The following is a 16,295-nucleotide window of genomic DNA, read 5'->3' as shown; positions in this document are numbered from 1 at the left end:
GCAGAAAAAGTGAAACAATGGAAGTAGAAAAAATGCTAGTGTTTGGGGGGGGAAGATAAAGATGTGATGGAACAGCTGCAGACACGACAGAAATCCAAATATGCGAAGGATTTTACTTAAACATGCTTAAAAGAAGGGGAGGATTCACTGGTGATGTGAGGGAGAAAAGATGCTAGGCAATGTGTCTTTTAATCACATTATTCATAAAATACTGTTTATGTTTGCTATTTACTGTTTAGCCTGTCATCATGAATTACTACCCCGCAATAACAAATTCTGTGTTTTGTGAGGGGTTTTTGTGTGGGGGCTCTTGCTATTTTTTTTCTCTTTTATTCAACTTTGATCGTCTTTGTGTACTTTTCCAGTGCTGGTGTTTTCTTACATTGCAGTGCATTTTTCCTCACAGGGGCACTGTATATTTTTGAAATATACAAAATATACTGCAAATTCCCTGTGAGAAAACCCATTTAGTCAGTTGGAACACCCCATTAAAAAGCAAACAAACAAAAATGGAAAACCTGTTTTCTTCAGAGCAAAACAAATACTAAATGATGAGGTTTGTAGTGTCTGAGTTTTACATGTAAAACCACCATCATCATCTAGATTGCTTTATGTCTTTACAGTATATATTTATGTCAACAATGTATTTTATTCACAATTAATGGTTCTAGTCCAAACTATAAAAATCACACGTTTAATGATATGAAGTATGCAAGAATGATGTGTACTCTATGTGAGACATTTTGGCAAACAGAGATGATCGAGTTTATTCTGTTGAAGCCAAAGCTTAAAAGTCATGGTACTGTCTGATGACGAGAAAATCCTTTGAATCATTTGGAAACTAAGAGCTGACATTCATTTTAGCGATTTGAAACTCAGGACTACAGTTGACTCACACGCCACCATGTATTCAAAAGTCATAACTTGTAACAAACATACATACATACATATACATTCAGTTTGCAGTTGCTAATTAAATCCACCACATATACAACATAAGCACATAACACTGTAACATTCAGAGCTCACACCTTGACTGAGACACAGTTTTGATTAATTTAGACTTCAAATTCAACATTTTTCATCCAGTATTAGTGGACAACTTGCACAAAAGGCTACATGTAGCACTCCAGTGTGAACCAATCTGGGGGGGGGGGGGGAAGGAAAAATAAAAGAATAAACTTTCTTTCTTGTGTCCTTAAAGAATTATTCTTCACGCAGAAGTAATCTTGCTGGTTGAGTTTAATGTGAGCAGATTGAATCAAGAAACTCAGAAGACTTTGCATTACTGCGATGGAGCACATATGGATATGTCCACGGGTACATGGTAATTTTTTTAAAACAGCGTTTTTCTGCTTTTTTGTTGTTAAAAAAAATTGTATTAAAAAAAAAAAATCACAGTGTCACACTCATTTACCTTAATTATGAGTGGACAAAAGGCCAAATGCAGAGAAAGAAGCTATGTTTACCAAAATGCCCGCGTACATGTGAGCAAGTCTGGGATACAATTCACTTCATGTAGCTAGGAGTGGTTTATCTGTCAAGACACATGCTAAAATTCAATTCATATGCTGTAGTATTAAACCTTAAATAAGTGCCAATGATGTGTATAGACCATTCTTTACTGACAGAACTGTATCAGTACATTTATTCTAGCTAGTTTAAAAAACCTAACTAGGCTACAATAACAGCTACAGTTTCACCTTAGCTAGTCTTGTGAATGCCTGCGCTAATACCTGACATCGGAAGGCAAGCCAATTCACTTATTTGTTTTATACCTGACATTCTAGCCAACATTTGCCAACATAGTTTACATATTGAATTAAACATCAGCAGTCAGATATAAATGTGAATAGAGTGTTTAACTGGCTTACTTTGCTTCTTATCCTGTTGTTCAACATGGACAATTAAAATGATTCAATTACAATTTAAACCTATTATTTAGTTTGTTGCATTCAACTTCAAATACCTTTCACTTGATATTTTCACTGACCTTCAGGGCAAAATCTGTGGTTTGTTAGCTGTGCTTACAGTGGTTTAATACCATGCTATTATTAAAACAGCAGCAGCAGCAAAAAAAAAAAAAAGTTACGAGAACTGAAACTCCAGTTTGTGGCAAGATGAGTGACACATCAGTGGGGAAGTCAGCCATTTGTTAGAAAAATGCATATATGCGTTCGGCTTGTGTGCTTACGCAAATATTTCCAGTCAGAGTTGCTAAGCATGAATATTTATGTTACAATGTTGCACCAAGCTTTTAACTGCAGCAAACTAAAATACACGTAATGGAGGTTAAAAAAGAGATGATCCAAGAATTATGGAAAGAAAAGAAAAAGATGCTTAGGTAACATGAAAGATGACTAATGAGCTCCCTGGTTGCCACAAGCAGCCAAATATGGCTGCTTTCTGTGAATCATCAGTCTGTGGTGTTTGACCGGTCAATGCTTGGATGAAGCTACAAGTTGCATAACAGATTATTATCCAGCATTGTTAGACACCTTCTGGGAACTGATTCTGACAATTTGCACAATGTCTGTAATGTTAACAGTTGTAAACACAAATGGGGATCTGTATAAGACAGCAGAGCAGTAGAGAGACCTTACGGAGCAGGGCCAAAGCCAACAGGTGATCGGTTGACAGCGGAATCTGTATATGAGGAAAGAGACTCACACTGTAAACACAGATCTGCAGGGCAATCATTCTGTTTCAGCTTTGGCATATATTAATTATCTTGCTAATTAATAGCACAATTGGTGTTTACTATTCTGTAAGGATGGGATGACTTTTCATCCATGGAAGAACATTTTCAGACATGAATTACAAAGACAGAGGAGGTGAAACACTGGTTACATTTCCTGGTAATGCCTCTTTCTCAACCCCAAACTGGTTTAATAGCAGTGTGGCAGACACAGTAAGCAGTGGTTATAATACACCACCAGTAATATGCTTTAACAATAAAATGCACAGAAGTCATGCATCAGTAGTATGCAGGCTGAATGCTAAGCTGTTCTGTGATGTGAAATGGTATCACTGCAAGCATGATTTTTATATATGAAAGCTTAATGGCATTCGTCTTGATGATGACACAGCATTCCTGTTGTTGCTTTGGAAATCCTAGTGTGCATTTTTTCCTCCTCCCACACCTTCTGTTGGTCTTTAAACAAAGTTCAGTTTCTTAAAGTTGCTTCCTCACATGAATCCTCACGTCCTCCGTGGCCCCTGATATTGAGCAGTTCCTTATTTTACCCTCAGTGAGCGGAACCATAACAGGAAGCAACTTTCTGCACTGGTGAAATCCTTTTTTTAAACTCGAAAATGTTCCCTGTAATAGTAATGTTCACATGTGATCCCATGGAGACCATCCTGCCCTGCTGCTCAGACAAACTCATGACAGGAAATCAAACACAGTCATTTCCTTTGCTTGTTTTTCCAGCCCTCCTTGCATTTATTGACTACATGGTCCTTCTTCAAGCAGAGGAGGCAGAGCAGTAAAAGTCTCACTGCTCCACCTGAAGGCTGTCAGTCTTGCTGCCAGATGCTTTGAAGCTGTTCACCTCTTCAAATACCAACTCTGTGGACGTAAATGAAGAAGAAGGGAGAAGAAACACTGTTAGGCGTGCTGCTCAATATTCGGAATGTAACAATAGAAACAATAGAAATTGTGACATTGCAAAAGCACCTTCTTGATGTTTCATGGCAACAACACAGGATAATATAATGTGCATACTTTAAAGTTTCTTCAGGTTGCTATATTAGTCCAATATAGCAACATATTACAGTCGATAAAACCCAAACATAAAGCATAAACTAAAGCTGGCTGCCCCTCCCTGGTTCTGCTGGAAGTTTCTTCCTGTTAAAAGGAAGTTTTTCCTTTCCACTTTTGCCAAGTGCTTGCCCTGAGGTCCTTGGATGGTCATCTCTGTGTTCAATATAAATTGCCTTCTTTAGGTTTTCAACAAACTTAAAGAAGTCCAGATGCTTTTCTTTCCTCGCTCCTTAGACTACGATGGCCTGGATGACTGAGAACCTTCACAGACATACCACCCACCATAACATTGGTACAGATGGTGTTTTAAGATCAAGACCGTGTGGGGCTATAGACATGACAGTGCTGCCCCCCCCCTGCAGAATAATCCATCTCATTACACCCCCTAAAACTGCTAGAGAATGATTTGGCAACGATGAAAAAAGAGCCCAAGGCACAGACCCAGGCTCAAAACTCTCCAAACTGCCTCTATTGGTTTTGCCAAAACAAACTCCATCCACAGAGGCCCCGTCCTGCCACCCACAGGACCCCATGAATTAGCTGCCAGTGTGCTCTTGCCAGACACCACAAGGTTTTCCCAGATGTCACGTGTCTATGCCCTGGCTGGTCAGAGTTGTTTTGGCAGCACAGTATGAGGCAGGTGGTGTTGTGGTGAATACTAGTCTCCAATATTGCACCATATTGCTTAGATGGTGCATTTCTGCAACACCCATGCAATATGAAATGTGAAAATCAGTGCAGCTTGAATATATTGTCTTCTTGTTCCAACAGACTTTTATTTCAAATGGTACTTTTTTATTTGCAGAAGAGGAAGTTGCTACTGGCACCACAAATCTAAAACCTCGACAAATGTCTTTCATAGTCATATTTTCTAGTTTGACAGCAGGGACTACAGCAGAATTCTGTGTTTCAGGTAAGACGTGAGTATGGTATCTTCTGTCAGCTGTTTTAAATCATAAAATCACCAAATTTTAAAAAGAGGCTTTACCTTTCCATTCTTCTAAAGTTCGGTCTTTGCTCTCCAGTGTTTGGTCATAGGGCTGGGCCTCTGGCTCGTCATCTGGATCATGGTACTGGGAGAAGTAGGGGTGGGAAAGAGCTTCGCTAGCTGAGATCCTCCCGTCACAGTCCAGAACCAGCATGCGCTTCAGCAGATCAACAGCTAAAAGAGAGACAAAAAACTAGACAAATAAAAGAAGGAAATAGCAGGAGGTCCAAAATTTAATTTAAGCCTATATGGTTAAAATGCATTTCAAATTTGCAGGCTGGAGAGAGTAACTTTTAGCAGAGTCTTAATGGTTTTCAATTGAATTTGAGAAGCTGATAATCCAATCTGCAGTCCATCACCCACCCAGTGGATTTGCCCCTCTGAAGATCTTTTCCAAGTCCTGTTGGGGCATGAAGGGCAGAGATTGGATGTACTTCTGTGCCTGCAAATACACACCAATGTTACACTCATGGCAAGTCACAATTTGGATAACATGTCCAACCACTGGTGATCAATTATGTCCAACACTCAGACATACTGACAGCCAGGTCAATGGAGTGACTAATCAATCAGAGCAGTTTGCTTTTGTCAGTAGAAACAGCTTTTGCGGAAAGCATTATTTTGACATTCCCAATCTCTTTGTAGAGTCCTCACATGTTCAGAGCAGATCTTCTTTAACAGCTCTGGTGTCGGAGTTCCCACCACCTCCATGATTCTCTTCAGCTGGTCGATATCTTAGCACAGGAGGAGTTAAGGGCCATCGAGATTTGCGGAAGTCATCAACTCGCAAGATTTGGCTCATTAGAGTATCTTTTCACATACCGAGGCAGATCGCTGCTTAAAAGACATCTCGAAGCCTGACAGCACAGAAAGATCAGTAAATCAAATTTGTTTTAGAGCCCCTCCGAGACACTGAATACAACAGCCTAGACAATTCAGTCTTTTGTGTTTGCTCCTATTCATTCCCCAGTTTCTCTCTGTTGAAGCAGCTCCCCCCATAGAAAGGCCTATGATTGTAATGCAAATCCACAAGAGGTCCGCATCCATGGGACGGTTTAAAGAGGCAATGGAAGGTTCCCACTAAGACAGAAGAAAAGCTGCAAATTGCGGTGGACTCACGCCACGATGATAAGGATACAGTCAGTGCCGGGAAAAAGGACTTTTCCCTTCAGTAGCTCTCCCATAATGCATCCCACTGACCAGATATCAACTGAAACAGAAACACTACAGGTTCAGCCATTCAGCATTTGCCCATTTTATTGCTGCCAAATGCAAAATACTTTGAAAACCTCATTTTCATTCGATGGCATCTTACCATTCTGATTGTAGTGCATCCAGTTGAGCATGATCTCTGGTGCTCGATACCAGCGAGTCGCCACATAACCTGTCATCTCATCATCTGTCTGCCTGGCTAAGCCAAAGTCAAGGATCTGTAGGACAGGTGAACATTTTATTTCCAGATTGATGGATTTCATTGGGTGTAATGTAGCATTTGTAGGGTTAAACTAAAGACCAGTCTTACCCTAAGCTCACAGTCTTCATTCACTGCCACATTGCTTGGCTTGAGGTCCTGAAGACGTTGGTTAAATAGATAGAGAAACATCACAAGAATTACAACATATCTGAAACTCAGCAGCATGAGCAAAATAACCATTATCCCATTTTCTGATCGACTTTTTTTTCAAAATGTGAAATGTACTCTCAGAATTTCACCCAATGAAACATGTTTATGTTATAATGCCGGACAGTCTGGAGGTGATTTTATCACCTTAAAACATTTTAAGAAATGAAATAGGAAAATGCTTAAGATGTTGTCGTTTCAACCACCAAAGTGCAGCAGTGGTCTCTTGACCAAGGCAAGAAGAAGGAACTCACTCTGTGGATCAATCCAGCTGAATGGATGTACTGTTCAACAGGTGGCGTGGCAGGGGTACAGGGGGAGGAGAGAGAGAGAAGATGGGGGTCAACAGTGCAGCTCAGAATTTAACTTTCTGCCTCTTTTGTCTATCGGAGAGTGAAGAGCCAGCATCTACAGGCAGCTGGATGATTCAGTGTTAGATGGCAAATCTTGGAATTGTGGATTTCAAAGTCTGTGTGCACTTCAGTGTAGTGATTTCAATGTTACATTGTATATAAATGATCAAAAGTTATCTATTTGATTTTCACAGAACTGTTTTGAAGCCTCGCCATCCACCATCTTTTGTTTTTTGAAGTCACATGTCAGTGGTACACTATGGTAGCAGTGTGTCAATCACCCTAAAGCATATTGAACTTTTTTAAAAAACAAAAAACAAAACCAAACATAATGGGATGTATAGAACGAATGTCTTGTTATATAAAGTCACCAGAAAAATGTCAGAAATGATGTGTTTTTTTCAGCCAGTCTTCAGCACGTTTTAGGCATCAACAGATTAAAGGTGGACCTAGTGTTTGCCCCCTTCCTGATTTCCTAGTGTGTTGCATATTTGTCACACTTAAATGTTTCAGATTGTCAAACAAATTTTAATATTAGACAAAGATAACCTGAGTATATAGAAAATGAACTTGATAAAGTGAAAAAAGTTACCTAAACCTACCTGGTCGTGTGTGAAAAAGTAATTTCCCTTCTTGTTAAATGATTGATTAACTGTAATTAATCGCCATGTTTTGAAAATTTGAGTTCAGTTTGGCTAAACACACTCAGGCCTGATTACTGGCAGGACTGTTGAATCAAGAAATCACTTAAATAGAAGCTGTCTGACGAAGTAAAGCAGGTAAAAAGAGCTCAAAAAGCAACACATCACGCCACAATCTAAAGGAACTACTGAGAAACAAAGTTACTGACATCTATCTGTCTGGAAAGGGTTAAAAAGCCATTTCTAAGGCTTTAGGACTCCATTGAACCACAGTTTGAGCCATTATCCACAAATCGAGAAAATTTGGAACAGTGGTGATGATTCCCAGGAGTGACCAACCGACCAAATTTACTCCAAAAGCATATCAACAACTCATCCAGGAGGTCACAAAAGAACCCAGAACAACATTAAGGAACGACGGGCTTCACATTTCTCAGTTAAGGTCAGAGTTCATGGTTCAACAATAATAAAGAGACTGGGCAAAAATGGCATCCATGGGAGAGTTCAAGGAGAAAACCACTGCTGACCAAAAAGAACAGAAAGACTCGTCTCGCATTTGCCAAAAAGACTTTTGTGAACTGACAAGACAAAAGCTGAACTTTCTGAAATGTTTTAGTCCCGGTGGTAGTGTGATGGTCTGGGGCTTTCTGTCAAAACATCCTGAAGGAGAATGTCCGGCCATCCGTTTGTGACCTAGATACGGCAATTTGTGCTTACTTGTGTTACCTTTCTCTAAATATTTAAATTTGTTTGATGACCTGAAGCATTTAAGTGTGACAAACATGCAAAAAAGTGATCTCCAGTTAAAAAAACAAACAAACAAACAAACAAGAAAGAAAGAAAAAAACAAGATGGCGATGACCAAAATTCCAGGTTTGTGTATTCAAATCAGAGTCTGTCTGTCTTTTGTATACAGTCTATGATTCGCTGCTGTTACATGTGTCTGCTGGCATTAAAACAGACACAGCTGATTATTCATGTTGCAGTGTGGCATGCAGGAGATACTCGTGATGCAGTAAATTACCTTGAGGCCACGGAGGAGCTGGTAAATTAAGAACTGCACATGCTCATCTGACAACCTCTGAAATTTGACTATATTATTGAGGTCTGCGCCCATCAGGTTAGTCACCAGGTAGCTGGAAAAGAGGAGAGAGTCTACATGAGTGAATGGGGGAGGGCATTTCAGTTCAGAGGAGAACATGGAGGTGCTGCCATAGCAACCATCTGACATCTCTACAAGCCTATAATCCCCCTAGGATTGCCTGTATATATGCATCAGTATGCCCTCTAATAAGAGAAATATCTAAAAAGGTGGACAGCTGTACAGCTTGTAGAAAACACCGAGGGAAAAACAAAGATTTACAGCTCATTGAAGTCTTCTAATGTGGCAGCAGGTGTGAAGACGTCGAGCAGCCCTATTACCTGCAGAGACAGAAACAGAAGCAGAGCGGATCAATAACGGAGCGAAAAACATTCAGAGAGCCACGTCTGTCTGTCTCTGGGTATTTTTATAAGGAGCACTAACATTCTCGTGTTTCATGTGCTTGAGAAGCCTGAGTTCCCGGTACGAGCGGCGACTGTGTATGAGAGACTGGAAAGGCCTGGATAGCTTCTTCACCGCAACCTTTTGCCTTAAGACCACATCGTACGCCGAACTGCAAAGAGCAAACAGATAAAGCATTTAACACGTGTGTGGATATACTTAAATGCAGTGCCATTAACACACGAGCTAGGCTAAGCTACTACTTCACGCTGTGATGAATGCCTGAAAGTTGAAAATAAAAAGAGAAACGGGCTGGAAGAGTTTGAAACGCAAGCAGACGGGAGAAGTGAGTGAAAGAGGATGTGGTGGAACAAGGGAAGCGAGGATGTCAGATATTGTAAAAGTGCTGCTGGGTTTTTTTTCATCTCATCTCTTTTGAAATGTAGATGTCACTCCACATATTGAACACTGAGCCCTGCTGCGGCTCATGCTGAATGCCTTTGTGGTGCCAGTGTCTTTTCAGGCCTGCCAGCTTTGCAACCGCTCTTAGAAAGAATAATAATACAGCCATCAGAGGGTGGAACAGACCAACAGGAAGAGCGGGTGGGAATTGAGTAACAATGCATAACATTGCAAAAATAGACCAAGAAGTAAGAAAAGGAACTATGACCTGAAAATTTGTGTGATGAACAACACTTGCAAAACAACTGATGCAATAAAACGACTGTAAACATTTGACATTTTAAAACAAATATCATTTACATCTGGCAGCATGGATGAAATGTTTTACTCCGGTTTATGATAACATACTGTACATAAAGGATGGACAAAGCTTCCTGTTCTGATAAGTAAAGCCAGAGCTAAGTGCTTTAAAACCTGCATTATGGGGGGTTACTCCTTTGGGCGCAGTGCCGCATTCCAGATTAAGTCTGAATTTCTTTATCTGGAACACCCTTTCAAGTCACATTTCATACTTAGAAAGTAAGAGCAGCCCCGCCAACCCTGAGCTAACAATCCAAAGTTGCATAAGTGAGCATAAACAGCAGTAAAACTTTAAAACTAATCTGTGCTGCCACTGTTGGCTAGCACTGACTCGACTCTATCCACGAATGTGCTCCAGTAGTGGTTTTAAGCTAAAAGCAAAGAAGTAGTATGCTCTATTACTCGTGATACTTGAAAAACTCTACCTTGCTAAGAACTAAGCAAGTTTTTTCTCGCTTTTCTAGCTTTACTACTGGAATTCTGGAATTCACTAACTTCAGAGAGATTTCACTCCCAAGTTTCGACATCTGACTTCTGAGGTAACCGGAAAGTGACATAAAAGGAGGTTAGATTGCACAGACGTCATTGGGAAAATTATCCTAAAGCTCAGTTGATTCATGACCTCAGTTTCAATACTTGAAATGTGCAATTCACTTGTATTTGTATTTTTTATTCCTATTTATTCTATTTATCCCCTTCGTATATTTTATTTATATTGTCTCTGTATTTATATATATATATATGTGTGTGTGTGTGTGTGTGTATATATATATAATATTCTGTAACTCTGTAACTCTGTAACTTCTGTCGGTGCTGTGCTTTTTTGGAAATCGAATTTCCCAGAGGAACCCACCCGAGGGATTAATAAAGTTCTATCTTATCTTATCTTATCTCTTATCTTATCTTAGTTATCATTTTCCTGGTGAGCTTATGGTCTCAATTGCTAGTCTCAAGTCTTATTTTATTTAATATATTATTATTACATTGTTATAGTACATTTATTCAGAATTTTTCCATTTTATAATTGGGAAGTTGTTACCATATGACTGTGTAGCGTCCTTGATTTCCAGAAACACAACAAGATCAAGTCACAAATGCATAAATCAAGGCTTCAGAGTGGGACTGTGTAAAGTGATTGGTGACATGATGGTGCCTACATGTTAAGCTTTAGAAATCCTGTGTACGTTAGTGATTAGTATATATACATAGTGGCCTCATCTTCTCACCTAAGATGCCAAGGGAATGAAAACGCTTTTAACCAGAAAGCATCAAATTATTCTTCTAATTCATAACATCTTTGTTTAATTGAGTGTCCTCCTGTGCAGGTAAAAAGTACTGTTCCCTACAGAGATTGTGGATGATGTTCTTAGGCCATTTAGCAGCTTAATACATTTTTTCTTTTACCCTTAAGACCTGCAAAGATTCAGCTAACAGCAGGTATAACGTCTGTTTACTTTCAGACAGTTACAGTAGAGGTGTCCATGAAATGATGCATGTGTCCTGTTTTTTTTTCCTATACATACTATAAATATTGCTGTATCTTTTCCTGCTGATATATAATGCTTACGTGCTTTAGTTTGCTGCACTTTTGCACACTTCAGTGCATCCATGCGGCTCTCCGTCTCCAAATCACCTGCTGACAGCCCGGATGTCCCAGCTGGGCTACGTCCAGGTCAGCAGCCAGCCTCCTCCGTCTGACATAAAGCAGGCCTCACCGCCTTGAGCATATCTTCCCCCCTGCCATCTTCCATACATGGGTATGATGCACCATTCTCAACACAAACAAGCTAGCAAAGGCATCGATTTCTCCACTGTCCTTTTGTCTCAGTATGCCTTTAATATCCCAGCTCTTAATGCACATTGGGTTTCTCAGACGGAGACGGTGGAAGTAAACTGTTTTTGCAATGAGGAGAAATGTTTCATATAGATAAGATAGCTAGCAGTCTAAACAGTGATATATTCAGATTAAATTTAAGAGAAAGCCAAAAATGATTTGAGGGAGGCTGCTACATGGTGCTAAATCAAGTTGTCTGCATTAAGAGAATTTTATGTTATTTACATTTTTTTATAGGAATTATGCAAAGCTACGCAAACAGCTGCTACATTTAAATTTGTCTTCCAATAAGCTTATTTCACAGCTTTTACCCTGCGATCATTCACATGCTATTTATTCATAAGATCCACAACAACTCAGAATCCCAGTGTGCTTTTTCCTCCCTAATTTATCAAATTTCCAATCAACAATCTGACAAGCAGAGATATAACAATCTCGACAGGAGAAAATGAAGCAGTCATGTTTTATTCATAGTAATCCAAATGCAAGGCTTCATGCCCAAAGTCTAGTGAACAGATGTTACATATGCTCACATGAGATGAAAGCAGCCTTGATCAGCTCAACATATATTCTGTCTTGATGTTCAATCTCGAGCAAACGGTCCAAAATTGTCCCATTTTTTTGGTTGCGAGAAACCGAAGCAGAAAAGGAATATTAATTGGGATTATGGCTCAAGGCAGGAAGCTGAGAAGACAGTGAGGCTATACTAGACATAGAGTATGACAGCAAAATTCAAGAAGCAGTGAATGGTAAATTATTAAAACAGCTTTGTATTCTTGGTGCTACTTGCTCTAGTGTCTGTACTCCAAAGTTATTCCTTATGTATTTACATGCAACTATTCCATTTTTCTCTCTTAAATCTGCCTTTTGATTCCCCTACTCCCAGTAAGGATGGGGGATAGATGTTCTTCAGCTCCAGCTATAATGGATTATATGAGCTTGTCGGGTCCTTGACCTAAGGCCTATTTTCTCGAGAGATTGCACTGAGAACATGGATCATTTGTGCACATTTCAAGACCTGGACTGCTTGAGTATCGACCCCCCTCTCCATCACGACACGACAGATACAGATGCCATACCCTTAACCCCATCCCCCTACTGTTTGCTAATCAAGTCTTGCCATGAGAAAGTCAGTGACAATAGCTCAAGATCAACATTAACAATGCAGGGAAGCACTCGGTGTCAGCATGTGTGTGGAGGAATGCCCTTTGTGTATTTGTATAATTGTATAATAATCTAAAGCTCAACCATTCGCACTTGGCCTGTCTAGAAATTATGCTTTGAGAAGCAGGTGAGTAAGATAAAAGGATTAAGAGACCTGCTATGGAAGAAAGGTTTGATAGCTAAAAACAGTGGATAAATGGTTAAATTAATTAGCTAAAACAACTAGAACGAAGCTGATTAACCCTTTAAAACCTGAACCATGAAATAACTGCCAGGAAGTGTTTGTTGAACCTTTAGACAAAATATATATAAAAATACATCAAATGTTAATCTGCATATGAGTTTTCATTTGTATCGCATTTGCTACATTAGCCATATTTTTGCAATTTAGTCATTACAAATGTGTCATGCAATTTATATCATTTTGGGGGGTAAAAAAAGTCCCGCTGATGATGCAGAAGTCTCAAAAACTCCCCAAAACACGTGTATCAAATACGATACGCTTGGCTTTAAAGGGTTAAAACAGTTGACTGATAAGTGTTGGAAGCATTTAGCTTTAAAAAATGGATCGTTGGATAATGGATAAGTAATTAATAAGTGGTTATTACTTCTTTTTTTTTTTAAAGAATGTAAGTAAGCTAAATAATGAATGAACTGGGCTAACTTAAAATAGGTGTTAAATGGATTAAATAGTTAGCTAAAATTATAAATAAATAAATAAATATTTTTAAATGACATACTAAGGAGGAGTAATGCTATATAAAGGATGAATTAAACACTTGCTAATACCTTAATAATGCTTAGTAATGTGACATTATTCTAAAGTGCTACCACTAAACCTCAGATAAACGGATTCATTTGGCTATAAACTGTTACATGCAAACTCTAAGAGGGCGTCATTGTCCACTTTTATATATAAACAAGGGAAAAAATTCATTTAAATCAATATAGTTTGATGATCCAGAGTAATATGAGTGAACAGGTTCTGTGAGTTCACCTGTCAGGGCTGTGGTGATGTGTGTTAGCCAGGAAGGGTTTGAATAGCTCATATCTGTAGCCTACTGGCAACAGTTATGCATCATTTTCAGCATGAATCTGTCCTCAAAGGGGGGATTATGAGAGTCACTCACAATGCTAATGTTTACTTCAGTAATTAAGACTCAAGAAAACAGTCTATCAAATCATAATCATCCTTTTATGTAACCAGAGAAGAAGTCTAGAAAGTGCGTCTTGTGGCAGTAGCTAGCTATAAATAATAACTCTGCTTCTGGCATTGACTTTTCTGTCTATACACAAGCTCACTGCACCTTTAGAGAATATGAGTTACAAGCGTGACTTGCTTAGGGCATTTTTTTTTTCTCAAGAAGGACAAGATACGTGTTGAATGGACTTTTTTTCATAATGCATCCTTTGTACCATGAGTATCCAAAATGGGAATCAGACCTTAAACTTACTTTAAAAAATGTCCATGTGAGTATTACCTCGAGGCTGAAAGGCAAAGTCATGATCCACCCCTGTGCATTTTTAGTCTGCTGCTATTCTGAGCAGAACTCTAAAGCTGCAAATAGGCAAGATGCTAATGCTCAGTACTCCTGTGAAAGCTTCTATCACGACGTGAGGTAAGTGAGGGAGACACACATCCCATCATCCCATCATCCCATCCCAGTTCAAATGTTGCCTTAATTCAAATCTGACAGAAGAGGATGTTAGCCATCAAGACATAAACTGCTTTTGTGAGGACACAGGCAGTGACATCTTGGGTGTGGTTTAACGGGCTGAGATATGAGCTCTGTATATGTGTGTGACTGGACACAAGCTCCCACTACTACTGTGTAAGAAGGAGATAATAAAGTGAGACTAAGATGCAGGAAATTCAGCCTGGTTTTGGGTTCGGTTATTGGCACATTTTTTTGCCTGTGCAGAGAAAGCTCAAACAGAAAATGACACATCAAAACTTGACAGGCGATTCCAAACTGGCTGCACAGAGTGAGTGCTCCATCTGTAGAAACTTGGACTCCCTGCTATTATATCCTCTGCCTCTTTTATTTCCTTGCTACAAAGCATCACAGGATTTGGGTTTAGACTTACAGGATTTGGGAACTTAGCAACGCTGACCTAAAATTTTAGAGTTTCTCATTTTAGCCTGAAAAGGCTGAGTGGGCTTGTGTCATGTGATGTCGTCACTTGGTGTCTACCCGGTTTACTGTGGAGGTGATGGCATAGCTTTTAACTACCTCTCATAAGGCTTTTAGAGTCATTGGAGGAAGGTCCGTTATATTATATCTGTAAACTTCTCTACAGTGTTTGGGCGTTTCGGCTCATAGATAAGTGTTTTGCTCAGCTGCCAGGATCAATCAGTTTGTAGTGGAAGGTTTTTCAGACTACTCACAGCTTTAATAGTCATTTCTCACTGATACCACTGAAGCTGGCAACATGCAAATCCGCTTAAATACGTGGCACAATGTGATTATTCCTCAGGGATCTGTCACACAAACACAATAACAATTTTGTCTGCGTTTTCATAGCCTCCTGGTAACAGCTTAATTAATATTAACTGTCAGAGGAGGTTATGCCATGACATATCGCCATGGCAACGGCATCCCACCGGCTGAGGCAGATTTATCCAAATCTAAGGCAGTTACATTTTGCAAAATTGATAGTGCATCCACACAGAGCGTGGGGGTTATAAACAAAGGAGAGTGAGTGTGCAGGTGCAAGGAATACAGCATCAAACTTGCAGCTGTGTTCCCATTCCAGATGTGCTACACACACACACACACACACACACAAACACACATATATATATGAATATCTGCTGAGGTGCTACTCAAATTAAATCTTAAGATTCGAGACTTTTTTCCAAGACTATTTCTGTGTGTGTAGAAGCTGGGTGGGGGTGAGGAGAGGGTTATTGGGGAAATTCCTGTACTGTCTCATTCTGTCTTTCCCTCCCACACACAGGCTGTAAGACCCACAGACAGTGAGCGGTGGGACAAAAACAAGCCCTGCAGACCTGCCTGTCTTTCTATAAGGCTGACATCAGTGCAAGCAGTGAAATCTTATTCATGCACACAAAAACAGGGGCGGAAATGGAATTTGAAGGTGTTTTGCTGAATATTGGGAGCATGATAATTTAAAAAAAAAACGCCAGTAATAACAGCAGTGAAGACAATAAAACCTCCCAAACAATCAGTTAACAAAGCAGCTCGGTCCTGAGAGACACACACACATAAAGCGCTGTAGTCTACTGATGCATCATGAACAGAAATACCGTAAATGTTGTGACTGTTCAGCCTCGCCCCTCCACTCTCACAGCACACACACACATACATACACACACGCACACACTCACCACACCGAGCCGTAAGCTCCGGAGCCCACCGGCGTCAGGTTCTGATAGCGCTCTGGAACCTCCCACACAGTCTTGTTCAGCTCCTGCCGGTAAAATCCCGGTCTGGCGGACATTTCTGCGAGCCTGCTACAGAAAATAAAAGGTGTGCAATAAAGGGGAAGAGGGGGAGAATAGAAACGAGAGGACGAAATCGGTAGATTGGCCGCCGTCTGCTGACTGAGCCAAGCTACTGCTGCAAGCACTGCACCGGCCAGTGACAGGCTCGCTCTCTCTCTCTCTCTCTCTCTCTCTCTCTCTCTCTCTCGCTCTCTCTCTGTCTCTCTCCCACTTC

The 16,295-nt window shown here is 40.0% G+C and overlaps 1 protein-coding gene across 1 annotated transcript; it reads right to left on the bottom strand.

The window, feature by feature from the left end:
* Positions 1–741: 741 nt before the first annotated feature.
* mapk11 (mitogen-activated protein kinase 11) lies at positions 742–16,186 on the bottom strand. Its single transcript, XM_085252845.1, has 12 exons — positions 15,965–16,186; positions 8,895–9,024; positions 8,733–8,791; positions 8,394–8,505; positions 6,630–6,659; positions 6,277–6,324; positions 6,070–6,184; positions 5,893–5,964; positions 5,409–5,488; positions 5,118–5,196; positions 4,755–4,928; positions 742–3,571 (listed from the first exon to the last, which is right to left on the bottom strand). The coding sequence occupies exons 1-12, from the start codon at positions 16,075–16,077 to the stop codon at positions 3,498–3,500; spliced, it is 1,086 nt and encodes a 361-aa protein (XP_085108971.1). The 5' UTR covers positions 16,078–16,186; the 3' UTR covers positions 742–3,497.
* Positions 16,187–16,295: the final 109 nt, after the last annotated feature.

This window comes from Mchenga conophoros, linkage group LG17 (genome assembly GCF_057382185.1).
Source record: "Mchenga conophoros isolate Kocher_MC1m ecotype Shallow Benthic linkage group LG17, M_conophoros_male_GT1.1, whole genome shotgun sequence".
NCBI classification, from domain to species: domain Eukaryota; kingdom Metazoa; phylum Chordata; class Actinopteri; order Cichliformes; family Cichlidae; genus Mchenga; species Mchenga conophoros.
This window is presented reverse-complemented; position numbering and strand designations above follow the sequence as displayed.

Coding starts and splice junctions, on each gene's coding strand:
- mapk11 (XM_085252845.1), bottom strand. CDS start 16,077: ATGTCCGCCAGACCGGGATTTTACCGGCAGGAGCTGAACAAGACTGTG. Junction 5,965..6,069: donor GATGCACTACAATCAGAATG/GTAAGATGCCAT, acceptor TTTCTGTTTCAG/TTGATATCTGGTCAGTGGGA. Junction 5,489..5,892: donor CCTTTTTCCCGGCACTGACT/GTATCCTTATCA, acceptor TCCTGTGCTAAG/ATATCGACCAGCTGAAGAGA.